The 27,732-nt window shown below is 42.6% G+C and overlaps 2 protein-coding genes and 2 long non-coding RNA genes across 8 annotated transcripts in view; 2 read left to right on the top strand and 2 right to left on the bottom strand.

Moving 5' to 3' along the window:
* LOC126932261 (uncharacterized) overlaps positions 1 to 1,201 on the top strand; it is a 52,460-nt gene extending 51,259 nt beyond the window's left edge. Inside the window, exon 3 of the long non-coding RNA XR_007718148.1 lies at positions 1,155 to 1,201. This is a non-coding gene — a long non-coding RNA (uncharacterized LOC126932261). The remainder of the gene's footprint in view (positions 1 to 1,154) is intronic.
* Positions 1 to 27,732, bottom strand: part of RAB3GAP1 (RAB3 GTPase activating protein catalytic subunit 1) — a 1,043,110-nt gene that overhangs the window by 313,931 nt on the left and 701,447 nt on the right. The gene's annotated exons all lie outside the window — the stretch shown is intronic.
* ACMSD (aminocarboxymuconate semialdehyde decarboxylase) overlaps positions 1 to 27,732 on the bottom strand; it is a 64,356-nt gene that overhangs the window by 34,338 nt on the left and 2,286 nt on the right. Inside the window, exons 2-6 of one of the 5 annotated variants that reach the window (XM_050750995.1) lie at positions 23,281 to 23,325; positions 9,858 to 9,954; positions 7,175 to 7,224; positions 5,541 to 5,777; positions 1,222 to 1,315 (exon numbers count right to left, since the gene is read on the bottom strand). In XM_050750995.1, coding sequence (XP_050606952.1) covers positions 1,222 to 1,315; positions 5,541 to 5,777; positions 7,175 to 7,224; positions 9,858 to 9,954; positions 23,281 to 23,325 — 523 coding nt within the window. Of the gene's footprint in view, positions 1 to 1,221; positions 1,316 to 5,540; positions 5,778 to 7,174; positions 7,225 to 9,857; positions 9,955 to 23,280; positions 23,326 to 25,203; positions 25,257 to 27,732 lie in introns of those variants that run through there. The other 4 variants (XM_050750999.1, XM_050750997.1, XM_050750996.1 and 1 more) reach the window with 4 other exon arrangements.
* Positions 15,415 to 27,539, top strand: LOC126932267 (uncharacterized). The gene is made up of 3 exons (XR_007718155.1): positions 15,415 to 15,576; positions 24,302 to 24,397; positions 27,438 to 27,539. It is a non-coding gene; the product is annotated as an uncharacterized LOC126932267 (long non-coding RNA).

Consider the following 27,732-nt stretch of genomic DNA (forward strand, 5'->3'; position numbering starts at 1 on the left):
TTGGAACTAAAATCCCATTTTTTTGACTTCCAATATATTGCCCCATTTAATTCTTCATGGCGATTGCTATTTTGATTGCTTAATGATTACTAATTGTACTAGTTGGGCTGAGGAGAGAAAGAACAATGGTCTCCTTAAAGAAAATCCGGTGCAGTGGTTCACACCTGTAATCCTAGCACTTTGGGAGGCAGAGGTGGGTGGATCACTTGAGGCCAAGAATTTGAGACCAGCCTGGCCAAGATGGTGAAACCCTGTTTCTACTGAAAATACAAAGATTAGCTGGGCATGGCATTGCACCCCTGTAATCCCAGCTATTTGGGAGGCTGAGGCAGGAGAATTGTTTGAACCCGGGAGGCGGAGGTTGCAGTGAGCTGAGATTGCACCACTGTACTCCAGTCTGGGTGACAGAGTGAGAACTTGTCTCAAAAAACAAAACAAAACAACAACAACAAAAAAACCCAACACTTTTCATTTGGGGACCAAGTTTTCATTGGGTTTGTAGATGAGCTCTATTTTTCACCTATAGCTCCAGAATTTTACATCTGTTCTCTATCTCTTCTTATCATAACTGATAATGAGAGACTGGATAGAGCAAATGGAGTTTTCTCCTCTACCCTTTTGTGGAACTATGGATAGTACAGGAGGCAAAGGGCAGAAGAGCAGATAACAGGAAAATTGCAAGCCTGGGACATCTTTTATATAAGATTTCAGATCTTTGGGTGGTGGAAGTTGACCTTCTACCTTTAATTCTAGGATTCTCGTTTGTATGAACTGATGCTATTATCATCTTCCAAAAAATCTACTAGACAGGCGTGGTTACATTTTTTGAAGCCTCTTTGGGAGTCTGTGTAGCAAGACTGGCTTTGGAGTCAGATATATCTGTGTAAATTACATTTTCATGTATTAACTGTGTGACTTGGACAACTTACCTAAACACTCCAAGCCTCAGTTTCTCCATCTGTAAAATGATCATTGTAATGTCAACCTCATGGATTAAATATATGATTTATTTATGATGGTATTGGGTATGTTTAAAATTAAATGAGGTAATGTATATATATAGCGCACTAATCCAAGTAAGAGCTCAGTAAGTGATAGCTGCTGTTACTCATAATCCTGTTAATTATTCATACTTTCCCTATTTGACCTAATAGGTTTCCATGGATGATTGGAAAAACCCAAGAGTTGGTCCTCTGTTCCAGACCCCACACAGACACAAACCTACGAGCCAAGGGAGCCAGTATTTGGCCATTCGTCCATCCATCTGCATGTCCCAGGGATGCACGAACAGAGAACACTTCAGCCTTTCAGCTGCCTTCAAAGAAGCAATGAGAGAGAGAGAGAGAGAGAGAGAGAGGGTTACTTTGATGAGTGAGCAGATACCAGGTACTGTTTTGGGGAAACTGCTTTTCTTTGAGTCTATATTGGTCTGTAAAAATAAATTAAAATGCTTTTGAAGTTGTTTTATGATCTATTTAAAAGAGATATTGACAAACTTCTCCTGCTTGGAAAATAAAAGGGACACTTAGAATTAACAAAGGGGGTTGGTAGATTTACCACTGAGGTCGATGAACTTAATATATCATCTGGTAAAACAAGTGTCCGGAAATATCCATTATTCAGATGTTTTGGCTGAGAGCAAAATGCTCAAGGACGAATCCCACACCTGAAATGTAGGGGAAAATTTCCCCTACATTTGGCTCCTTCTGGCTCCTACTTGGTCTACTCTTTTGGAAGGATTGCTGAGACTGTATCCTTGGAGTCAGGGCGAGAGTGCCCCCTCCTTTTCCCCACTTGGAAACTAGAGTTTGTGGAAAGTGAGGAAGTGATGTGCTGGAACCAGAGGCTCAGTGCTGGGCTGGGGCTGGCTGGCCTGACCCAAGCCACCTGACTACTCAGAGCCCAGCGCTGGGTGGAATCCCTGGGGTCTGTAGGCATTCTTCCTGCCCCAGGAGCCCAGCTGAGTCTCTGAACAGTCAGCTGTGAGTGAGATGACCTCAGAAAGGGAAGAGGTCAATGCCTTAGCCAGACAGGCACTGAGATGAATGTCATGGGCATGCTCCAGGGCCTTCTGAGAAATGGAAATACCATCTGGATGGAATGACCTTTATTCAACAAAAAGTTTAATTAAAAGAAGTCCCCTCAACAGGCATTGAATATTAGCACTCATCAAGATTCAAAAGAGATTTCCCTTAGAATAATTCCTCACTATGTATATTGAGGCTCTGGAGTGACTCCTCCTACCCTCATACATAAATGTTTGTGCTAACCAGGCTGATGCAATGTGACTTGTGTACATAAGCATTTTTAAAACAGAAAACCAATTCTGGGACAACAGGGGATTCTGGTAAGTTGAAGAAAGGACTTTTAATTCAACAGGTCCTGGGGAGCAGAAGAGATATAAGCCTTTTAAAGAGAGAGAAGCTAATTGGTTTCTGATCATAGATGCAGGTTGGAAAGAAAATACTGACTTCTTGGGATGGTTTGAATTTGGCAAAGGTGCATGGTCATGGTATCTCTGTGGGATTTGACTCCTCATTTGGATACAGCTTTATTCTGTGTGCCTCTGGTGGTTCTTTTCTTTTTAAAATTTTTCCTTTTTATTTTTTGTAAACTTTTATGTTCAGAGTACATGTGCAGGTTTGTTATAAAGGTAAATTGCATGTCACAGGGGCTTCGCATACAGATTATTTTATCACCCAGGTAATAACCATTGTACCCAATAGGTAGATTTTTGATCCTCACCCTCCTCCCACCCTCATTTCTGTTCAATTCAAATTAACATATTGTTGATCTCCTTCTATATATGGGGTTTGTAGAGAATAGAAAAAGAAGTTATACTCTCACAATTATAATTAGCATTGAGAACTTACGTGCCCAAGCTGTTATAAGAATTTTATAATTATTAACTAGTTTAATTTTTTTTATGAGATGCACACTTTTACTACCCTCATTTTATGGAGAAGAAAACTAAGGCAGATAGAGGCTAACTTACTCAGGCCTTGTGGCTGATAGATGGTGGAGCTGGGCAGTTGGCACTGCAATTCTGTCTGCCTTATACCAGTGACGAAGTTGTTTTTGCGCCTGAAAACTGACCTGAGCATGTATGATTGGGTTTACTCACTAAAAAGGGAGGTCTAGGAGATAAAGGGGACAGTTAGACCTTTGGAGTGCCAGGATCACCTTGAAATGACAAAGCCAACCTCGCTCATGAAAATTCATTTCAACACATTATTGACACAAACTAGAGAGCAGAGAGGCAGGCAAACCTTGCTAACCAAACAAATATGCTGCCACCCCCAGGACATCGTGAGCCACCTGGGGACAGCATGTGCTCCTGAATCCCCTCAGAGACTGGATGTCCCCAAAACAGCCCAGTTAGAATGATTGATGGGTCGAGCTAGTCACGCAAATGAAAATATCCATGTGGACCCCGACCGGCTGCTGTTGCTTCCTAAGCCCCTTAGTAATTCATAAACCCAAATCCAATGAATGCTAACATGACTTGCAGCTGAAGTCTCGCTCACTCTGTGCTGAAACAACTTGGATGCATAAGTAAATAAATCCTCTTTCAAAGCTCATTAAAGTTTCTAGAAAACATTCGCTACATCAGCTAAGCCACTGCAGCCAGTGAACTTCAGGGAGTTCAATATTTTGAGGAACATTAAATCTTTCAAGTCATTAGGAGGCAATTTAACAGGCAATCCCCTGACTGGTGGGCAGTTGCCATAGATACAAACATGGAAAAATTTTTTGCCTGTAGTTAGACCTCAATAAATACTAAATGAGTAAATGATCAGTAATCACAGTGCCTGGTGAGTCCACAAACATCTATGTAAGTCATTATTAAAGATTTTGCATTTATAATGAAAATAATAGAAAGCAATATTATTATAATTCTAGGAGGGAAATAAAACATTTAAAAAATGCAATTGAGTAGAGTTATGCATCGTGAATCCTGGTACTGAGATGAGAAGATTTGGTTATAGAAAGAATTGAAAGTGGAGGAGGAAGAAGAAGACTGATGGAGATGACTGTGGAACTATGGATACTTGAAGCTGGATATTTCAGAAATGAATGGCACTGAATTTTTGAACATACATTTTACCATGAAATATTTTAAGTATAGAAAGTGTAAACAATAACACAATGAGCATCCATATACCCACCACCTAGTTTCATCAAATGTTAACATTTTCATGGTATTATTTTTTATTAGGTATTTGAAAGTACATTTTCAAAATATATGACTTAAAAAATATCTTAATTACAGGTTGGTTAAATAAATCAAAACATAGCCATATATTGGAATATTCTGCAGTTATTTAAAAATCATGCATTAAAAGAATTTTCACTTATGTTGGAAATTTTTAATTAGCATACAAAATCACATGTGTAACAGAATTTCAGTTTCATGAAAATATAGATATATGTATATCAAAAAAGTAACTGTGTATGATAACAGTGGCTACTTATCTTTGGGAGGCTGGATTATGGGTAATGTTTATTTTCGTCTTTATACTTTTCTGTATTTTTGAAAAATGTTAAGTATTTTTTTTTCAAAGCAGATTTTTTTTTTTTTTGAGATGGAGTCTTGCTCTTTTTTTTTGTTTGTTTGAGACAGTGTCTGGCTATGTCGCCCAGGCTGGAGTGCAGTGGCATGATCTTGGCTTACTGCAACCTCCATCTCTGGAGTTCAAGCGATTCTCCTACCTCAGCCTCCCAAGTAACTGGGATTACAGGTACCCGCCACCACGCCCAGCTAATTTTTGTATTTTTAGTAGAGACGGGGTTTCACTGTGTTGGCTAGGCTGGTCTCAAACTCCTGACCTCATGATCTGCCTGCCTCGGCCTCCCGAAATGCTGGGATTACAAGCATGAGCCATCGCGCTTGGCCGAGTCTGGCTCTGTTACCCAGACTAGAGTGCAGTGGCACAATCTTGGCTCACTGCAACCTCTGTCTCCTAGGTTGAAGATGTTGTCATGCCTCAGCCTCCCAAGTAGCTGGGATTACAGGGGTGTGGCACTACACCTGGCTAATTTTTTTGTATTTTTAGTAGAGATGGGGTTTTGCTATGTTGGTCAGGCTGGCCTCCAACTCCTGGCCTCAAGTGATCTGCCCACCTGGGCCTCCCGAAGTGCTGGGATTATAGGTGTGAGCTGCTGCACCCAGCCGAAATATATGTATATATATATTTGTATGTCATTAACACGATTCTTTTGCACAGTGGCTGTAAAGAGGGTATTTTGGCTTCCAAGTGAAAGATTTAAAAAAAGGAGGGCAAGGGGGATGGAAGGAAAAGAGATTTCACTGTGTTAACTCAGCGCTGGCCTAGGAACCATTCCACCAGTTCCTCTTTGGAATGGCCCACTCCTTTGTGGGGGCTATTTCTACACCTTCTACCTACATCTAACAAGTCATAGATGCCACTCTCCCCTCCCAGTAGGGTGACGCTTCCCCTCCTCCCCGCCAGCACCCAGCAGTGCCCCGGGCCCAGGCACTGGGCGGCTGGCATTGGCTGAGCAGCCCCGCTACTCACCGCATAGACAGGAAAGAGCTCCCGCGCGTTCAGGTCCCACTCGTTGACGTGGGTGCCAATTTGGACCCCAGGAAAGCCCAGCTCTTTCACACAGCGCTCCATCTCCTGGACCGCCAGCTCAGGGGCCTGCATGGGCAACGTCCCCAGACCCACAAACCTCCTGGGGTAGCTCGCAACGGTGGTGGCAAGGTCGTTGTTTAAAAGCTGGCACAGGTTTAAAGTGTCCTCAGGTTTGGCCTGGTGGAGACAGGAGAGGGAAAACCGCATTGTTGAAAACCTACTTCTTTTAGACATTTACTCTGAACAGTGCCTCCTTGTGGCTATAATATTTGTCATTTTCAAATGACACATTTTGATGAGCTTTACCACATCAGAAAACAGAGGCACAGATTGGAAAGGTGCTGGCCACAGAAGACCCAGAAGCCAATCTTTGTAAAGCAAAGAAAACAGAAGGTATATTGCTGATTCATTGGAAAAATTGAGGCCAGAATCAGAAGGGAAGGACACAATTACTGGGCCTGGTATCCCAACACTAGAGATGGAATGAGCATGGGCCACCTCCAACTGCAGAAAGATCTTAATGCCCCCCTACCTCCCAGGAGGTCAGGCCTGGCCAAGGGTCCCAGCCCACCATCAAGGCACCTCCTTATCATGCCTCGTTGGGGGCAGCCAGGCTGGCTCACTGACTCGTCCTGCTGCCTGCCTGTTCTCCTGTCTGTCCTTCTTGTTGGCTGTGACATTCAGGGCTGTCCTTGGCAAAATGCTGAGGCAGATGAAGTTTGCTGTTGGTTTCCCTAATGCTCCCTTCTTCACTGTTTTCTTTCCTCTGTCACCCCACTGCCCACTGCCAGGAATCTGATCCTCTCCTGCAGCCTCAGTTGTCTAATCAGAGTGGTAACCAATCTGATAAATTCAGGCATATTGAGGTCTCAGGGCACTTTTAAGTAGTGAATGCAATCGCAGGAACAGGCAAAGACTGAGTCACTCACTAATACTGGGTTTATGAACACAGATCACGGAAGTATGTATGAACAGGTGGTATTTCCACTGCTCCTTAAATCATGAGAGTGAGTATCTGTTTGGATGAGCAGGGACTTAGCACGCTCCCGGCTATGTACAAAAATTTTCCTCCACAGGCTGGAAATCATGCCTGAAACTTTTAGTGCTTGAGATTTATTCACTTGGGAAAGGGCATCCAACCTCAGGATTCCCCTTCTGAATTCTGTTTTTCCCTTGGAGAGCTGATATATTAGGTCATGATTATTATTCCTACCTCAAAATCATTCTCATCTCAGAAGATATTGGCTTGTCAGTTCCCCAGCAAGGCACTGCAGGAATGAGTCATCAGACAGGTAAGTTCTGGTGGAGAATAAGGCTGACCTAGAACCACCGTACGGTGGAACTATAATGCAAGTCACATAGCAACATGTGACCACTGGCTACTGTACTGGAGTGAAGACACGGCTAAGAAGACAGGCCTGAGAGGGGACCCTGCTGATCTCTGAAGGGGAGGACAGTTAGTTGTTGGGGGTGGTCAGTGGTACTGGTGTCCAGACTTGAGGTATCTGTTCACTTTTTGGGAGCTTGACACGAACCTTCAACACCAAGGAGATGGCTTGAGGTTTCACACTCACCCAGTAGCTAAACATGACAGGAACTGTGGAAAGGGCTTGCACTGTTACTCCTAGACATGGACACAAAGAAGGGCAAAACTGGTGAGAAGAATGGCCTGGACACTCCTTCCTTTCCCAAGGCCAAGTGGCAGCCAGCTTCCACCCTAAACTCCTGCTCTCCCTCCCTGCATCTCTCTCAGTCCCATCCCTAGACCCCCCTCAGCCCCTAGCCCCAGATTCCAGGGAGATAAGTAAAGGTTGGATACAAATGAGATCATTGAAGGAAAACTAACTGACCCCATTTCCGAAGAGTTATTTCTCCCCTCCTTCCTGTGAAATTTTATTTAAGCAAGACGTTTTCAGGCTTTCCATCTTAGGGTACGCACAACAGAGCATGTCTCTCAGCCACCTTCCCTGCCCCTTTAATTCAGCTCCCAAGTGATCCTAGAAGGAGTCCCATGGTCTGAAATACCCAGAATGGGACCCTGAGTTTGACTCCAGCATCCACGATGCCAAGCATCTTTTGTCTTCAAGAGGGCCTACTTCCTAGGGTTGTTGTAGGGATTAAATGAGTTAATACTTGTTAGGTTCTTAGAATAGTGCCTGGCACAAAGTAAATACTCAGTGAGGGTTGGTCATGACTGTTCTCTTAAGGACAGCCAAGGAATGAAACACACAACAAAAACCAAAGATGACACACACACGTTGTTTACCATGCAGCCATAAGCTGTGGTTTCTGACACCAGTCATTCAAGTCTCATGCTCATTAGTTTTCTCCTTGAAAAGGCAGGTCCTTGCTGCAGCTTCACATTTACTACAAAACCTTGCTCTTTGCTGTAGGTTAGGGAAGCATGTTCTTTCTCCAGCTCTCCTCCCACTCCAATATACTTTTAGAGGGATATATGCTATATTCTGTGGAGTACTCCACAGAGGTGCCGCAGGTTTTCTGTGAAGTTCAATTTAAACGCCATTTAAATATATTTTTAATTAAAAAGAGTTTTTTTAGAGACAGGGTCTTGCTCCACCACTAGGCTGGAGTGCAGTGGTGCAATCACAGCTCACTGCAGCCTCAAACTCTTGGGCTCAGGTGATCCTCCCACCTCAGCCTCCTGAGTAGCTGGGATCACAGGTACATGCCACCACGCCTAGATAATTTTTGTGTGTGTGTGTGTGTGTGTGTGTGTGTGTGTGTGTAGACAGGGTCTCACTGTGTTTCCCAGACTGATCTTGAACTCCTGGGCTCAAGTGATCTTCCTGACGTGGCCTCCTAACATGCTGGGATTACAGGTATGACCTACCACACCTGAGTCTATTTTTAATTGTTAAAAAATATATAAAGCAAAACCTGGACAAAAGTCTCTACAACAAATTCCAACATGCTGGAGACTACCTACTCATTTTAGGCTGACAGTTTGATTCCTTTTTTGCAGACCTTGGAATAAAATGTCTCCTGCTATCTCTTTGTATATTTGAACTCCTTATAATTTGTCTTTGATTAGAAAGGTGGTAGGTGCTAAACTGCTCTTTTATTTGTGTGTTTGAATTATTTCTTTTCTGGTTGAAATCTTCCACCAATGTAAACATTTAGTTCTGACAATGTCAGTGGTGGTCAGTTCCCCATCACAGCCCATGGACACAGCCCACATGTGTCTGGAAGGCTCAGGCATTTTCTTAGAGCATGTTCTCAGGTGGCACAGTCAGCCAGGCAGTCACGGTGAAGCATAATATGGCCATCATGTCATACTTTAGATAGACTTGGAAATTTCATTTTGTTTTGTTTTGAGAAAAGTCTCACTTTGTTGCCCAGGCTGGAGTGCAGTGGCGTGATGTCGGCTCACTGCAACCTCCACCTCCCAGGTTCAAGCAATTCTTATGCCTTAGTCTCCTGAGCATCTGGGATTACAGGCATGCGCCAGCATACCTGGCTAATTTTTGTATGTTTAGTAGAAATAGGGTTTTGCCATGTTGACCAGGCTGGTCTCGAACTCCTGACCTCAGGTGATTCACCCGCTTCAGCCTCCCAAAGTATTGGGGTTACAGGTGTGAGCCAATGTGCCTTGTCTGAAATTCTTTTAAATTGTGAGGACTTGTTTGATTTTTAGATATAAGGCAAAAAGTGCAAGATGTTCTTAGAGCTTTTTAGCAATTCACCTTTGAAACAAACACTTCCTAATTCTCTTCTTTCAAATTTCTGGATTGATTTTATTGTAGTGTATTCTGAGATTACACAATAAACTATTTTGAACTGCTTCCATTTCCAACTCTGAGGTGTCAGTGGGAATGTTCTGTGTATGGGTGCACCGAGACAAACTACAGAAAGAAATTGGATCTTAAGTCTTACTAAGCAGGCAATTGTCATTCTTAGTTTGTGATTTCCAATTTTTACTATTTTAATTGATTTTATAATACGTAAATACTATACATTTGAACTAATTTTTAAAAATAGTAAAATGCCATTTTTATCTTTTTCGTGATATAACATTCTATTTTAAAACAGGGTATAACTCATATAAAACATTTCTAATCCACACTCTAAAAACATTGTTGTGGAAGGCCCTGTCTCTCCCACAGTGAAGCTGGAACAGCCTGTCCTGGCAGAGAAAAGGGGGTCAGAAGTTACCATCACATAAAGTTGTCAGCAAACTTTAAGGGCAGACATTGCTTTTACGTCAGATGCTAACATTGGTAGCATTTCTCATCGTACCTTTTTGATCCATTTCTCTAATACGAACTTCTGGATCCCAGCAATTCTCTCGCACCACTCTGAAGACCTTCCCATCTTTCAACAACTTTGCTTCTCCCTGGGGCAGAAAACCCACATTACTAAAATGCGACCTAAGCCCACTTGGACTAGTCTTTCCTCATGCGCTTTAGAACCTGTTTCTTCCCTAATATTTGAAAAGATTTGTACTTAATCCTTGTGGAAGTAGAAATCAGTAATTTAACAAAAATCAGCTCTCTTTCCTCATGCTTTTCTTTGGCCTGGTGTTGAAGGGGTGTGCTCTGTGGGTGTCAATGGCTGGACACGGAGATAGCAAGGTTGAGGTTATGTTTCTTTGGGCTGCATGACTGAGAATGGCTGATCACCTAGCTGATCTGAACCCCTGGCTACTAGATACAAGAGGATGGCCCGGCGTCTGGAAAATGGTAGTTCTATAACATTTAGAATTGAAAAGAACCTTTGAGATAGACCACCTAGTCCAACCCTCTCATTTTATGGAGAAGCAATGTATGGATAATGGGAGTATATGATCTGTCAAACAGAGCAGGGCCCACTAGTGTCAACATCTGTGGGAGGAGGTGGGCAAAGAAGTCAGTCTGGTAGCATGCACAAAATTTGGTACTGAGCTACTTCTTCCACCAGGCATCATGCTTGCCTGGGTACTCTGCAATAATTTTTATACACTTTAAATGACAAAATGGCATATATTTATGCTGTACAACATTATCTTTTGATACATGTGTGCATTGTGGAATGGCTAAATCAAGCTAATTAACATGCCCGTTACCTCACATACTTACATTTTTTTGAGGTGATGACACTTAAAATCTATTCTTTTAGCAATTTTCAGGTATACAATACATTATTATTAACTATAGTTACCATATTGTGCAATAGATATGAACTTATTCGTCCTGTCTAACTGAAATTTCATATCCTCTGACCTTCTCAATTTCTCCCCACCCCTTCAGCCCGTGGTAACCACCATTTCGCTTGATGCTTCTGTGAGTTAGACTTTTTCAGATTCCACATATAAGTGCAGTATTTGTCTTTCTATGTCTGGCTTATTTCACTTAATATAATGTCCTTCAGTGTTACTCATGTTGTTGTAAATGACAGAATTTCCTTTTTATAAAGGTTCAATAGTATTCCATTATGTATATATGCCACATTTTCCTTATCCATTCATCCACTGATGGACACTTAGATTGATTCCATATCTTGGCTATTTTGAATGATGCTACATTGAACTTGGGAATGCAGATACCTCTTCAATGTACTGGTTTCATTTCCTTTGCGTATATAGCCAGAAGTAGAATTGCTGGATCATATAGTATTTCTATTTTTAATTTTTTTCAGGAAAACATATGATCATATCAATAGATACAGGAAAAAAATGACATATTTGTGTGTCCTTTTATGACTTAAAAAAACCTCAATAAATTAGGTATAGAAGGAATAGAGCTGTGGGATTGCCGTACATGAACTTTCTTGTTTATCAACACAATAAAGTCTATGTATGGCAATCCCACAGCTAACATCATACTCAATGGTGAAAATGATGAAAAGTTGAAAACTTTTTCTCTAAGATCAGGAACATGACAAGGGGGCTCACCTTTGCCACTTCTACTCAACATCATAAAGGAAGTTCTAGCCAGAGCAATTAAGTAAGAAAAATAAATAAAAATCATCTAAATCAGAATGAAAGAAGTTAAATTGTTTCTGTTTGCAGACAACGTGGTTTTATATATAGAAAACCCTAAATATTCCACCAAAAAACTGTTAAACTAATAAATTGGGTAAAGTTGCAGAATACAAAATTAATATTTAAAAGCCCATAGCATTTCTATATGCTAACAGTCTGCAAAAGATATCAGGCAATCCCATTATTTATTTATTTATTTCTCAAGACAGAGTCTTGTTCTGTTGCCCAGACTGGAGTGCAGTGGTATGATCTTGGCTCACTGCAGCCTCTGCCTCCCGGGTTCAAGCTATTCTCTTGCCTTGGTCTCCCAAGTAGCTGGGATTACAGACATGCGCCACCATGCCCGGCTAATTTTTGTGTTTTTAGTAGAGATGGGTTTCATCATGTTGGCCAGGCTATTCTTGAACTTCTGATCTCATGATCTGCCGGCCTCGGCCTCCCAAAGTGCTGGGATTATAGGCTTGAGCCATTGCTCCCAGCCTCAGGCAATCCCATTTAAAATAGTATTTAAAAATACTTAGGAATGAATCGAACCAAAAAGGTGAAAGATCTGAAAACTATAATACATTGATGAAAAAATTAAAGAAGACACAGACAAATGGAAAAACATGTTCATAGATTGAAAAATTGATATTGTTTAAATGTCCATATTACTCAAAACAATCTATAGATTTAATAAAATGCCTCCCAAAATTCCAATGACATTTTTACAGAAATAGAAAAAAAAACCCCATAAATTTCATGTAAGTCGCAAAAGATCTCAAATAGTCAAGGCAAACAGAACAAAGCTGGAGAAACTAAAAACCTTTTGCACAGCAAAGGAAACAATCAACAGAGTAGAGAGACAGTTTATGGAACAGGAGAAAATATTTGTGAACCATATATCTGATAAGGAGTTACTATCCAAACTACGTAAGGAACTTAAAGAACTCAATGGCAAGAAAACAAATAACTGGGTGAAGAAATGGGCAAAGGACCTGAAATAGACATACAAATGGCCAACAGGTATATGAAAAAATGCTTGACTTCACTAATCATTGAGAAATGAGATATCATCTCATACTTGTTAAGGTGGCTGTTATCAAAAAGACAAAATATAATAAGTGTTGACAAGGATGTGGAGAAAAGGGAACCCTTGTATACTCTTATTTGGTAACTGTTACAGCCATTACGGAACACACAACTGTTTAACACTCAGAGCAGGGGGCCAAACTAAATGGTTGCGCAGAACATGGCAGTGGCATCTACGTTGGGCCTCCAGTTTGTGATTCCTAAAGAAAAGGGAAAGAACTAGGGCAGGCCCTAGAAATAAAATTGCCTGAATTCAAATTCTTGTTCTGCCACTTACTGTGTGATCTTGAGCGAGTTAAACAATATCTTCAAGCTTCCATTTGTTTATCTTTAAAATAGGGAAGATAATGACTTACCTTAAAAAATTAATGTGACTTACATTAAAGGGATCATGTGAGCATGAAATAAGATAATCCACATAAAGCACTTAGTGGAGTATCTGACACATGCGTGTTAGTTATTATGATTATTTGTTATTAATGTTGTATAGCTAATTAGGAGCTAGACAGTGTTCCTCTGCTTTGAGGGCACACCACCTTTGGTGGTGCTTCAGGGCCTCAAGGTTACCTTTGGGCCCCATAGAATGTCCATGTGGGTGTGCGATGATCAAAGGCTTTGAGCTGTGCTTGGTGGAGTCCACTGCCCTCCTCCTCCTCCTCCTCCTCTTGGCTTGATCATGAGTTGCATCCAAGCCTTCATCCTTCTACTCCATAGACAAGACCTTCCCCATCTCCTGCATGAAGAAGGCTGGACACTTTTCACCTTTAAGTGCTGTAGCCTGTTCACTTTGCACATATATGAGGAAGACCTCAGATCCACATTTTATTTCTCAGGGATGGGGAACAGGTCAGTGAGCAAGTTGACATGTGTAATTGTGACAGGTGTCCACACACTAGCAGAGGTGGCTCTCTGACATCATGACACCAAGACTGATGTACTTCAGCTCCGATCCTCTGTTTACCATGCCAGCATCTGAACCACTTCCTAGGTTGGGGAATCTCCTGCAGGAGTCTTGGTGGAGGCAGGGCCTAGCCTCCCTCTGCAGAAGGCCAAGTACTTGCTCTCCCTGCCCCAAGCTTGGCTAATCAATGCTTGGTTTTGCATTAAGTGATGCAAAAACACCAGGAAGAGTTGGATTTATTCTGCCAGTGATTCCAGTAGTGGCCAGGTACAGTGGCTATTGGCAGTGGTGTTGGGGGCAGTATCCTGCTGGGGCAGCGGCCTCCTAGCCAGGCTGTTCTGTGGTGTTGCCTTGGCTGTGGCTTCAACCATGGGAATTCCCTGAGTTTCTGCAAGTTTTCTGAGCTTGATTCCACAGATACTTTGTAATTCTTGAAGGGCTTAAAATATTTCAACAAATATCTTTTCTTCTTACACTAATGATTGTTGGTTTCTGTTGCCCGCAAGCAAGAGTCCTGACTGATAATGATTGCACAAATAGGACATAGGAACACATGTCTCTTCGTTTGGTGAAGAGGGGAGAGGAAAGGGGTGATGGTGAAAAAAAAAAGTTAAGAAACAAACTTTGATTTGTCAAATTGGAGCTTTTATTTATTTTTGCTCCTTGCTGGGAAAGCTTAATCACCATAAAAATACTCAGTATAGCAGAGTGCCAAAGAGCACAGTCTTTGCATTCAGACAGCTCTGGGTTTAAATCTCATTAAATTACTTACTAGCAGCGCTGACTAGTGAAGTTGTGGGCCCTCTAAGTTTAAGCCTCACTTTTTCTATCTGTAAAATGTGGATCATTATACTTGTCATACTTGTGGCCATCCAACGTCCTTGGAACACATCCTATGTGTGAAGAAATGTTCACAATTATACATTCTGCTTTCTTGAGGTAGAATCCAAAATATGCTTTCCCAGTCTCCCTTGTAACAGGGCACTGGCATGTGCTCTGGGCTTTGCCAATTATATGCACCCACCCGTGCATTTAACTTTGACCTGGAAGTGAGCAATGTGAGGAAGTAGGGACTATGCAGAGTCCACCTGTAGACAGGGGTGTTGTCTAAGATGTTGAACATGACTGGAGCAGCAGAGGCAAAGCTTCTAGTCTCCAGCCTTGGCAGCATTAGCTGAGCATCCTTTCCATGACTGGGAGTGGCAACACTTGTGTCCTTGCTGAAGCAGCTCACCAGGTGAATGTGGGCATTGATCATGTTAGCACAGCCCTCAGAGCTTGATCTCTGGCCCTCACAGGAACTCTGTGAGCTGCTTTTCTAATTAAACTAGCTAGAGTGAATTCTGTTGTTTGCAATTAAGAACACTGAGTGATAAAGAAGATTCAATTATAGAATGTAAAGAACTTAGCACCAGGCCAGAGAGCACGCTCAATAAATAACAGCCAGATTTTACCACGTATTATCAACTGCAAGGGAGGAAATTGGGTTTCTGTGGGAGATACCTGAGTAAGTTTTGATTTCAAACAAAGCAGAGTATCTTAAAGCTGCAATAGATTATTCAGTTCAGCCCTTGCATTTTACTAATAAGTCCACAAGGTGCAGTGACTTCTCCAAGGCCATATGCTTAGTTGGTATAGAGCCCCAGTTTATGAAGCCATTTTCCATCTCATAAGGCTGATATTTGGTGATTGGTGTCTATGTAGTAGGCTAAAGTTAATTACTATAATTTCCTAAAGAGTTTGATCTTTTAGGGGCAGGGAGTGCCTCTCATTACATAGCAGGGAAAGCAGACTCACCAAACTTCGCTTTTTCACATCCTTCATGCTAGATCCATGGTAAGAAAAATGAACCGTAGCAAGTCGGTAGAACTCCTGAGTAAAAATCACTGCAGAGCAGCTGAGCCCCTATGATAAGCCCCCAATTCTCATTGCTTTTTTTTTTTTTTTTTTTTTCCAGCCGGAATTTTGAGAGCTGACAGCCATTGTAAGGAGTCCGTCCCTGATCTCTGTCGCTTTACATTCAGGTAAGGCTGTGGATTTGCCTCAGGGGTCAGCACTTGTTGCTGGAGGAGGAAACAGGGATTTCTTGGGGCCTGTTTTTTAACCTTGACCTCAGCATTAACCAAGATCTTAAACTAAACTAATAACCAAGTAATGGGAGCAAGCTGCTTTAATTTACACAACCAGAGCCCAGTCTCGTTTTTTCCTAAACTCTCAAAAGAAAATCAAGTTTTTTTTTTTTTTTTTAAAGAATTCCTCCCTGCAACTATTACTATCCAGATAACACACTTTAAATACACCTTTTATATTTTTAAAGCCAGAACTTCATCTTGGAGTCTGATTCCTAGGGAACCTAACCTGTGAACTTCTGACTTTTGGGTTCTAATTCTAATACTATCCACAAACAAGCCCAAATATGGCTGGTATTTCAAATATCTGATACTGCATGTATCATCAGACATGTATTTTCTTGTCTTCCTTTTTTTTTTTTTTTTTTTTTTTTTAAATTGAGACGGAGTCTCTCTCTGTCGCCCAGGCTGGAGTGCAGTGATGTGATCTCGGCTCACTGCAATCTCCACCTCCTGGGTTCAAGCGATTCTTCCACCTCAGCCTCCCGAGTAGCTGGGATTACAGGCGCCTGCCACCACACCTGACTTATTTTTGTATTTTTAGTAGAGATGGGGTTTTGCCGTGATGGTCAAGCTGGTCTTGAACTCCTGGCCTCAAGTGATCTGCCCTCCTATGCCTCCCAAAGTGCTGGGGTTACAGGAGTGAGCCACTCCATCTCAGATCTTGCCACTGCCCCACTTAAAACTCTTGAATGGATTCCCTTTCCCTGAAGGTAAAATCCAAACTCCTTAACCTGGCCTGCAAGGCCCTACATGATCTAACCCCTGCCTACCTCTGTAAAACTTCCTCATGTTTTCACCTTTATAAATAGTCTCTGTATGAACTCTTCTCAAAATAGTCTAATTTAAGTGTCCATTTGTTTTCTATTTGGAACCCGATTCATCTAGCTTTAAAAACCAGACCTATCACATACTAATAATACTCTGTCATTTTTAAAGGTGCATTCATATTTAAGTAAAACCATAGGAGAAGATCTGGGAAGATATCCACCAAACTGTTAATAGGAATTCCTTTGAGAAGATATACAAGTGACCAACAAACATGAAAAAATGCTCCACATCACTGATCGTCAGAGAAATGCAAATCAAAACCACAGTGAGATACCATTTCACACCAGTCAGAATAGCCATTATTAAAAAGTCAGAAAATAACAGATGCCGGTGAGGCTGTAGACAAAAGGGAATGTGGGCCAGGCGCAGTGGTTCACGCCTATAATCCCAGCACTCTGGGAGGTCAAGGTGGGTGAATCACCTGAGGTGAGGAATTTGAGACCAGCCTGGCCAACATAGTGAAACCCCATCTCTACTAAAAATACAAAAATTAGGTGTGGTGGCATGTGCCTGTAGTCCCAGCTACTTGGGAGGCTGAGGCAGGAGAATCGCTTGAACCTGGGAGGCGGAGGTTGCGGTGAGTTGAGATCACGCCACTGCACTGCAGCCTGGACGAGAGTGAAACTCCTTCTCAAAAAAAAAAAAAAAAAAAAAAAAAAAAAAAAAAAGAAAAGAAAAGAAAAGAAAAGAAAAGGGAATGCTCCTACACTGTTGGTAGGAATGTAAATTAGTTCAGCCACCGTGGAAAGCAGTTTGGAGATTTCTCAAAGAACTTAAAATTGCCATTCAACCTAGCAATCCTATTACTGGGTATATATATAGAGGAATATAAATTGTTCTGCCAAAAAGACACATGCACCTGTATGTTCATCATAGCACTGTTCACGATAGCAAAGACATGGAATCAACCTAGGTGCCCATAACAATGAACTGGATGAAGAAATGTAGTATTCCATGTATGTTACATACGCACCATGGAATACTATGCAGCCATAAAAATAAAGTCATAGCCTTGCAGCAACACAGATGCACCTGGAGGCCATTGTCCTAATCAGATTAACACAGGAACAGAACCAAATACTGCATGTTCTCACTTAGAAATGGAAGCTAAACATTGGGTTTACATGGACATAACGATGACAACTATAGACACTAGGGACTATCAGAGGGGGCTGGGAGGGAGGGGACAAGGCCTGATCATTTCCGATGGTTACTATGCTCACCACCTGGGTGACAGGATCAATCGTACCCCTAAACCTCAGCATCACTCGATATACCCAGATAACAAACCTGCATATGTATCCTCTGAACTTAAAATAAAAGTTGAAATTATTTTTTAAAAAAGTACTTTTGAGAACAGGAAGTGCTGGTCCAAGAGAATTGTAGCTTTATCTCTAATGGCTTGAATCTAAAAAGGAGCATTTAGTCAAATATTACTTACATAATAATAATAATAATAAATTATTCTTAAAAATGAAAACAACTGAAAGTATTGGATGAGATCAATGGCTTTCAGCCAGTTTTGGCTGTGACCCCACATTAAGAAATCTATTTTTCGGCCGGGCGCGTTGGCTTACGCCTGTAATCCTAGCACTTCGGGGGGCTGAGGCAGGTGGATCACTTGAGATCAGGAGTTAGAGACCAGCCTGACCAACATGGTGAAACCCCGTCTCTACTAAAAATACAAAATTAGCCAGGCATGGTGACGCATGCCTGTAATCCCAGCTACTTGGAAGGCTGAGGCAGGAGAATCACTTGAATCCGGGAGATGGAGGTTGCAGTGAGCCGAGATGGCGCCGTTGCACTCCATCCTGGGCAATAAGAGCGAAACTCCATTTCAAAAAAAAAGCTATTTTTCATTGTCATTAAGAATACCCACATATATCTATTTGTACAGACACAAACTGAGATAGAAGTTTTATGAAACAATATTTATTCTTGCCATAAGCAGTGCATTCTGCTATTTTGTTTTACAATCTATTTCATTTTTAAAGGGGTTAGTACTTTGACATATGAATTTGGGGTGGGGGAACACAAATATGGTCCATAAGAGTGAGGGGTCGTGGTCCATAAGAGTGAGGGGTCTGACAATTATGTATGTAAAAATCCTAAGTGTGATACAAATGTTTGCGTGTGTCTGTGTGTGTGTGTGTGTGTTCCCAAGGCCCTGGGACGAACTCATTGTGTGTTTCTAGATGCTGTTGACCTACAGCTTTGAAGCAGGCCCGTGTCTACCCTCCTGGGTCGGAGGCTTTAAAATGCTCCCAGGTGTCTTTGCCATCAGGGCACAATTCTGCCCCCACCCCATGCAGCGCCTGGCAGGTTGTCATACAAACCAAGGACTGGCCCGCTGCTTATACTTTAATAAATATTCAATCAAAAGACAAATAATGTTTTTCAGTTCTGAGCAAGGCTTTGTCGTGACAAATGACTACCCCTCAATTTGTTTGGGGAGCACTGAAAAACCAAGAGTTAAGAAGAGAAATGGGACAAACCAGAGAAATGTTTTGGAAAGACGTTTGAGAGAACAGGAATCTCCAGGTAAGCCAATCCTGGGGGCAGAAAATATTTCTTCACTAGAGGAACATAGGAGAGTAAGAATTATTTTCAAATCCCAAATCCTGGATTTTCTCATCGCTCTCAGCCTGATTTGTGTAATTGCATACATTTGCATATCATTTACATTTGCATATTGTTTTCGATGGACTCGAATCCCTGACAACTGTAATTATGAAAAATACAGACTGAGTCTGTTTTGGTTTGCTTTGTTTTGTTTTTGAGAGAGAGGGAGTGTGTTACTCTTTTGTCCTATTTGATTACCATTGTATCAAATTTTGCTGGAAATAAATAAGTCAGTAGATGTGACTGGAAAATATTTCCTTTTTGTTTTCTTTTGGAGATTTGGCTACTAAGTTTATGAAATTTCTTGGTATTAAAACAAAATGAAATGAAGGCCATTCAAATCCACTATTGAAGGACAAACTGAAGACAGGGACATGGAGTAAGAAAAAATCGCAGCTCCCCGTCCCTGCAGCTGGGGCTTCCTAGCTGCTTTGCCGTCAGCTCCATTCGTATCATACTTTCCATCGGAGAGACTTGAGGCCAGCTTAGAGCATCAGACCCTGGTCTAGAAACTAGCATTTTGAATGGGAGAAGTGAAGCACAGTGTTTGAATTGGCACTTACTGGACACACTGAAGAAGATGAGGATGAACTGCCTCAGAGACAGTGATGTTTAAAACTCTTGAAAACCTAGGCAATACCATTCAGGACATAGGCATGGGCAAAGACTTCATGACTAAAACACCAGAAGCAATGGTAACAAAAGCCAAAATTGACACATGGGATCTAATTAAACTAAAGAACTTCTGCACAGCAAAATAAATGATTATCAGAGTGAATAGGCAACCCACGGAATGGGAGGAAACTTTTGCAATCTATCCATCTGACAAAGGGCTAATATCCAAAATCTATAGGGAACTTTAACAAATTTACAAGAAAAAAACAACCCCATCAAAAAGTGGGCAAAGGATATGAACAGACACTTATCAAAAGAAGACATTTATGTGCCCAACAAACATGAAAAGAAGCTCATCATCACTGGTCATTAGAGAAACGCAAATCAAAATCACAATGAGATATCATCTCACAATGAGATACCATTCTAACTAATGATAGCCAGTTAGAATGGTGATCATTAAAAAGTCTGGAAACAACAGATGCTGGAGAGGATGTGGAGAAATAGGAATGCTTTTATACTGTTAGTGGGAGTGTAAGTTAGTTCAACCATTGTGGAAGACAGTGTGGTGATTCCTCAAGGATCTAGAACCAGAAATACCATTTGACTCAGGAATCTCATTACTGGGTATATACCCAAAGGATTATAAATTATTCTACTATAAAGACACATGCACACGTATGTTTACTGCAGCACTATTCACAATAGCAAAGACTTGGAACCAACCCAAATGCCCATCGATGATAGACTGGATAAAGAAAATGTGGCCAGCTGGGTGCAATGGCTCACGCCTGTAATCCCAGCACTTTGGAAGGCCGAGGTGGGCGGATCACCTGAGGTTGGGAGCTCGAGACCCTCCTGACCAACATGGAGAAACCCTGTCTCTACTAAAAACACAAAATTAGCTGGGCCTGGTGGTACATGCCTGTAATCCCAGCTACTCGGGAGCCTGAGGCAGGAGAATCGCTTGAACCTGGGAAGCAGAGGTTGCGGTGAGCCGAGATTGTGCCATTGCACTCCAGCCTGTGTGACAAGAGCAAAACTCCATCTCAAAAAAAAAAAAAAAAGTGGCACATATACACCATGGAATACTATGCAGCCATAAAAAAGGATGAGTTCATGTCCTTTGCAGGGACATGGATGAAGCTGGAAACCATTCTCAGCACACTAACACAGGAACAGAAAACCAAACACTGCATGTTCTCTCTCATAAGCGGGAGTTGAACAATGAGAACATATGGACACAGGGAGGGAAACGTCACACAATGGGGCCTGTCGGGGGTAGGGGGCTAGGAGAGGGGTAGCATTAGGAGAAATACCTAATGTAGATGACAGGTTGATGGGTGCAGTGAACCACAAATCTGCATATTTGGCACATGGATCCCATAACTTAAAGTGTGTGTGTGTGTGTGTGTGTATATATATATATATATCTCCCAAAAAACTCTTCAGTGATTCCCCACTGTCTTCAGGATCAAGTTCAAAGCCCTAAGCTCATTTCGGGGCCTAAACCCCTAAATCCTTCATGACCCTGTCTGATGAGGTTTCTGGCTTCCTCTCCATCTTCTTGCTGTTTCTTCGCTCTCCCTACTCTTGTCTGCATCTATGTGTTCTCCACAGAGCAACCAAAGTGGTCTTTTAAAGCCACTAAGACCCTCTGAAGAATTTGCATTATTTTGAGAATGCAATCCAGACTCTTTAGCATGCCCTGCAAGTCCCCATGTGTCCAGGCCTCTGCCTACCTTGCCAGCCCATTTCCTACTGTCTCCCCTTTTCACTGCATTTCAGCCACATTGCCTTCCTTTCTGTTCCTTGAACACATAAACTCTTTACCAGTTGGTGGCCTTTGCAACTGCTGTTCCCCCAGCCGGGAACACTTTTCCAAGTGTTCCCTTCTCATCTTCAGAGCCTTTGCCAGGTCACTGACCAGCCAGCCTCTTGCTCTCTATCACATCACTGCTTTATATTCCATTCTCTGAATTGATCATGTTGACTCGTGACCCCTAGAATCTGAGCACCATCAGAGCAGGGACTATGTCTGTCTTGTCCACCAGCATATTCCCAGTGTCTAGGTTGGTGGGCCTGACACAAAACGAGTTTCAATAAAAAGTAGTGAGTCAGTGAATGAACGTGCGAGAGCCAGTGGTTCTCAAACTTGAATGCGCTACTTTGGGAGGCTGAAGTGGGAGGACCACTTGAGGCCCAGAGTTTGAGGTCAGCCTGGGCAACATAGTGAGACCCCCGGTCTAAAAAATAAAAAAGTAGTTAGCTGGGCATGGTGGTGCGCACCTGTAGTCTCAGCTACTTGGGAAGCTGAGGTGGGAGGATCACTTAAGCCTCAGAGTTGGAGGCTGTGAGTGAGCTGTGATTGTATCACTACCCTCCAGCTGGGCAATAGAGTGAGACCCTGTCTTTAAAAAAATTACTAATTAAAAAAACCCTTGACTCTGCATCAGAATCACTAGGAGACTTGTTAAAACAAGTTGCTTGCCCTACTCTAGAGTTCTGATTTGGTAGGACTGGGGCAGGGCTTGAGAATTTGCATTTCTCCCAAGTTCCCAGGTGATGGTGAACCTGCTGGTTGTGGGACCACAGTTTGAGAAATGCTGGTACCATCCATAGCTGAGTGCTTCTGAGCTCACATATGTTTAATATTTCATGCCTTTGTTCCCTTTCTTTTTTCCTCGAACATGGTTTCCTCATTCCCTAGGCAAGCCTCCCACCTGCTTTAAGATGTGGATGGGCATCATTTCCTTCAGAAGGCCTTCTCTGATCCTTGGTGCCCAAATCTCTGCCCCTTAGAACCTGATGTAAAGGGAGCCCTAACCTTTCCATGCTGCGTTGGGTTAACTCTGCACATTAACTGGATTTCCAGACCACAAGTCCTCCAGAGCCTGCATTAGTCATGTCTGTATACCAGCTGGAAGCTCAAAAATATTACCTCTGAACTTGAAGAGGACGTATGATGCCTCTGAAAATGAAATCAGACCCATACGCTGGGCAGATCTAGACTCCCAGCTCACTCTTGGGCCTCATTATTTCTACAGGGCTTTGCCCACAGCCGCCTTCTTTTTGCTTTTTCCTCTTACCGAACTCAACCCTTAGTAACACTGTCTTCTCTCCTTTGTCTCCATTGTTTATTTTTTCCAGCTTATGCTCAAACCTTACTGTCCCATGTATTTGGTCAGCCTTAATGTACTGTAATAACTGGTAGCACTAGGTCACTTCCTTGAGGCAGAGCAATAAATGCTGAAATTGGTTGGTGGCGGGGGGAGGAGTGAGAGAGAGAGAGAGAGAGACTTTTTGATGGGTTCTCAAATTCCAATTTTATCTTCCTAAATACTATTCTTTGAAGTCACCTCCATTTTTCCCAATTATTCTGAGAAATCTCAGTGCTATTCCCTTGCCTACAACAAAGCTAATACATGGGCAGAAGAGTGGGGTTCCCTGGAGGCCCAGCCTGCAGTGAGGTATCCCATGGCTTAGCTGTCCCTGAGTCCTACTGATGTTCATGCTTTGGAAGAAACTCACCTTGCTGTGGTGTTGGAGCTGCACCCAGCCTTCATAGCCAAACCTCTGCAGTGGGGAGAAGCACAGTTAGAGTCAAAGAGCAAAGACCAGGCTGCAATCAAGGGGCATGCTTAGCACAGAGGATCCTGAGCTCCACCTTTCAAGCATTGCCTTCCCATTTCCCCCATACCCATGTATCGCCTATTTAGTATTTACAATTAAATTCACTTACATTTTTCCTTCAATATATTTACACAAGAAGAAAATTCTGTTATCTCAGCAGTGCTGCTTTTATCTTTTCCCCTAATGCAGCTTGAATTTTTTAAATGAAGATTAACATGAAAAAATATTGTTCATGTACCACCTAAAATCACGTCACAGGTTACCAGGAGTACATCGCCCCTAAGGACCACTCTTTAGGAAATACACTGCTTTTCAAACTCTGCGTTGCAATCCATGAGTAGATTGTGATATCAGTTTAGTGGATAGGGACTCAAACATTTTAAAACAGGAAATCATGTATGTAGCAGATGCTGTTGGTGTCCCGCTCGTATCCCTTCGCTTTGACACTTCTGTGCATACCAGCCCACCTCCATCAGCCAGCGCCTGCATTTCATTGGCTGAGGGCTTTCCCCGGGAACCTGCTTTGATCAAGCCAACCTAGCAGGTAAGAAGTACTATGAAATTAGCTCCCTGCATCCCCTTGGCCCAACAGCCCTTAACAGATAATTGAGGGAGTTGTATATAAATACACTGAACACACCGTACCCCACCCCTCGGTCTGGATAACGCAGAGATGAGGCACACATTTTGCTCTGGAATGCAAACCTTTCACTGGCTGCCCTATTTTCCCTGTCTCACTTCCTCACTCTACTGGTGTTTCCTGGGATCACCTCCAAAGCAAACTACTTGTATCTGAATCCTTGTCTCAGGGTCTGCTTCTTGGAAAACATAGAGTAAAGGAATGGAAAGGAATAGAATAAATTAGAATGTCTCCCATGTAGTAAGTAATGGTTTCATAACATTTTTTCTTCCCATTTAGTGTATATAAATGTTTGTACTGAGTCACAACGTAAAATAGATTTCCGCCTGGGAATCATGCATAAAAACTGTGGAAAGCCACCGACTGAAAACATAGGTAAGTATGACTCAAATAACTACTGGCTTTATCATGTATCATACTGCATCATATCATTATTCCTTCTTCACGCTTTCATGGAATCCCATCTGTGACAAGTCTTACTAGGGAAGAGAAAATAAAAGGGAAGGACAGTTCCAGCCCATGTGGAGCAGAGTCTTGGGAGGTTAAGGCTGGGGGAGGCAAGGAATCAAAGGGCCACATCATGGCATGTGAGACGCACTGTGACCGTGAGGCACAGGTGCTCTGGGGGCCTTGGGGAGGGAGCTGACTTCACACCTTGGGCTGCGGTATTGGGAGGGACATTGAAAAGGTAGTCCTGGAGTCAGGTTGGAGAGGATCTTCTAGTGTTCAGGATTTCCACACTTCCTGCATGGCTGTCACAGTGTGGTGTCAGAGGGAAGGAATGGAGGCAGGAGATAGCTACATGAGGGAGCTCCTTAACGACTCTGAGTTGGTCAGCGGTGATGGGTCAGTGAGTAAAGCAAGCTGAACATCAGCTCAACCTCTCGTTTGTTGTGGCGGGATGAGGCCAGGGTACAGCAGTTGATTCTCATGCCGCAGTGCAGGGAAGTTGTCTGTAGGGAGTCAGGTCTTGGTGGACCCTTCTTAGCTCCCTTCACCTCTAGACCGAAGGGAAGGTCTGGGCCTGGGCCACAGTGCAGCATAGAGGTGTTTGTGTCTCTGTGTCTGTGCCTGGGGTCTGCCTCAACAGCTTCGTAAGGTTTGGATTAATTCTATACCAGTCATATTCCACCCAGGTAAAAGGTCTGTTCTTGAGTCCTAGCCCCAAATAATCATATTACCTTTAGAAATCTATCTTCTGTTTCCTCCCCAGTGACATCCGCAGACTCGGTTTTGGAGGCTGGGCAGGCAAGGGAGACTGTCGGCCGAAACTCAGCTTCTCCTGCCTGCACCCAGCCTCTCCTTTGCTTGTGCCCCCAACCCCTGCTCTCGCCCTTCATGCATTCAATACCTTTGTACTTTTTCCTTCTTTTCCCCTGGAAAAAGCTGCCAAGAGAGATATGTTGGGGGCGGGGGATGGAATATGACCTTAATCAGTTACACTTTAGAGTAAACTTAAGACTGTGCTCTTTAACTGGAAATTTGCCATTGAACTTTTATCCTTCATGTAGAAGAAAGGGTTTTATTTCCTTCTTTCTCTACTGCCTGCTTTCTCCCCCTTCTTCCTCACTGTCTTTCTTTGTTACTTTTTCATAATTCTGTAAGGAACTCTAACCCATATGTTAGCAGGTAGAGAAGTATTCCATTTGGGGAAGGGCAGGGAGGTAGGAAAGGCAGAGCAGAGGGATCCTCCCACATGCAACAAGTCACTTACAAGGCACTTGACTTTGTTGGTGTGAAATGTCTCCAAGTCACTGTTTCCCTATGTGTATTAATAAAAATGAGGCTAACAGGAGTGGCTGGGACATAAGTTTTCAGGGGAATTAGGTGAGATAGTGCGTATAAAGCTGCTGACACCAGGCCTGGCCAGTGGACAGGGCTTCATTCATTCCTGCTAACAGTGATGCTGATGGTGATGGTGGTGACGGTGGGGGCACTAATTGCATGGTGGAGGGAGTGAGGTGGCTGTAGTGGTGTGGCTGAAGTAGTAAATGTGGTGGCAGTGGTGGTACCCATCGTGGCTGATGGTGATGGTGGTGGCAGTGACAGCCGTGGTGATAGTAGCAGTGGGGATGGTGGTCAGGGTGGCAGTAGTGGTGACAGTCTTATTCCAACCCCAAATAGAATACCCTGGGGTCAGAACTAAGGAGAGCCGTGAAGAAAGGAGCCCTTTGCCCCTCTGTGTCCCTCCCTCCCTTTCCTGGAAAGTGTAAAGTGCCAATTTACCTCACAGGCCCCTTGCAAAGACCCAACTTATTCAGGGCAGTTTTATTCTTCTCCAGGTCTGTGCTTGACATAGACCCTCAGTTCTCATCCCAGGTTGAGCCGAGCCTGGGGTCTAAAATTTATGACCCTGGGAGTGGTTTTGGTCCGAGCATATGCCCCAGGAAGCATCTAAAATCTGAAAGTGTTTGACAATAACCAGTGTCTCGTGGGCATTTATGAGCATGCCAAATAAAAAGCAAATTGAAAACATTCCAGGAAATTCAGTTTTATATACAAGAGATATGTTTCTGAAATGCACATATATGAATCAAAGTGGATGAGCTGGATGACCATTGTTAATGTCTTGAGGACATCACACCTCCATGAGGTGAATAATGAGCCTCCTGGGTGATGAAACCAGATATTTATCTCCTCAGAAGGATTTTCTAAAAATCAAATGATGTCGAGGATTTTGTCTTCTAAAGCCTTGTGCTGATCAAGTGCAATTGCTAACAAAAGAAGGTGTAAGTATATGATTTTTAAGTTGGAGGTCAGAATTTTTTGCTCCATTTATAATTAGAAGAATCTTTGCAAGCCCTACTATTGGGCAGACAGTAGGCTGTCAATAAAGCCTTGCTGGAGGAAAAAGCTGAAACTGTATCATCCTCATTGTTGCTGTGAATAATCCATTGCAGATCAACCTGAAACATCTTTCGCCACGGTTTCTTGGGCCCCACCTCCTGTTTGTGACAGCAGAGAGTATGGGTCCTCATTCATCAGAAACAATTTGATCAAGTATCCCTGAATCCACTGTCTTTATACTTCGGATACATATTTTTTTCAAGGATCCTACTTGTAACTCTGAACTAAAATTATTATTAGCAAGTGAAAATGAAAAGATTTCTCAAATCCCAGCCCTTTGTCATCATTAGTTAACCATCACTTCAGGCATGTTGATTCTACTTTTCTGTCCCTTCATTGTATAAGAAGGTCAAGGTTATTCCAGCAGCGGTACTCTCTCAGGCCAGTTTTCTCAGGGTGGATGTGGTGATGGAGAGGCTCTTGAGGGACTGTGGTGGCCCACATAGCTCTGGGATTCTAGGTTCATTTCTGAGTCTCAAGCATCTCATCTGTCAAGTGAAGAGTATAAATCTTATCTGCATATTTTGCAAGGTTTATGTCAATTATTTCTCCCTCTGTCTCTCCCTAGAAGTACGAAGTATTGTAACTGTAATGATGAAAATGATGTAGATGGTGGTGATGAAGTGTTAGCTGTCTGTTTGCAGCATGTGAGACTACTACATAAGAAGAAATCTGGTTTGGAATGAAAAACCAAACATCGTATGTTCTCACTCGTAAGTGGGAGCTAAGTTATGAGGATGCAAAGGCATAGGAGTGACACGATGGACTTTGGGGACTCAGGGGGAAAGGGTGGGAAGGGAGTGAGGGATAAAAGACTACAAATTGGGTGCAGTGTATACTGCTTGGGTGATGGGTGCACCAAA

This window comes from Macaca thibetana, chromosome 12 (genome assembly GCF_024542745.1).
Source record: "Macaca thibetana thibetana isolate TM-01 chromosome 12, ASM2454274v1, whole genome shotgun sequence".
NCBI lineage: Eukaryota > Metazoa > Chordata > Mammalia > Primates > Cercopithecidae > Macaca > Macaca thibetana.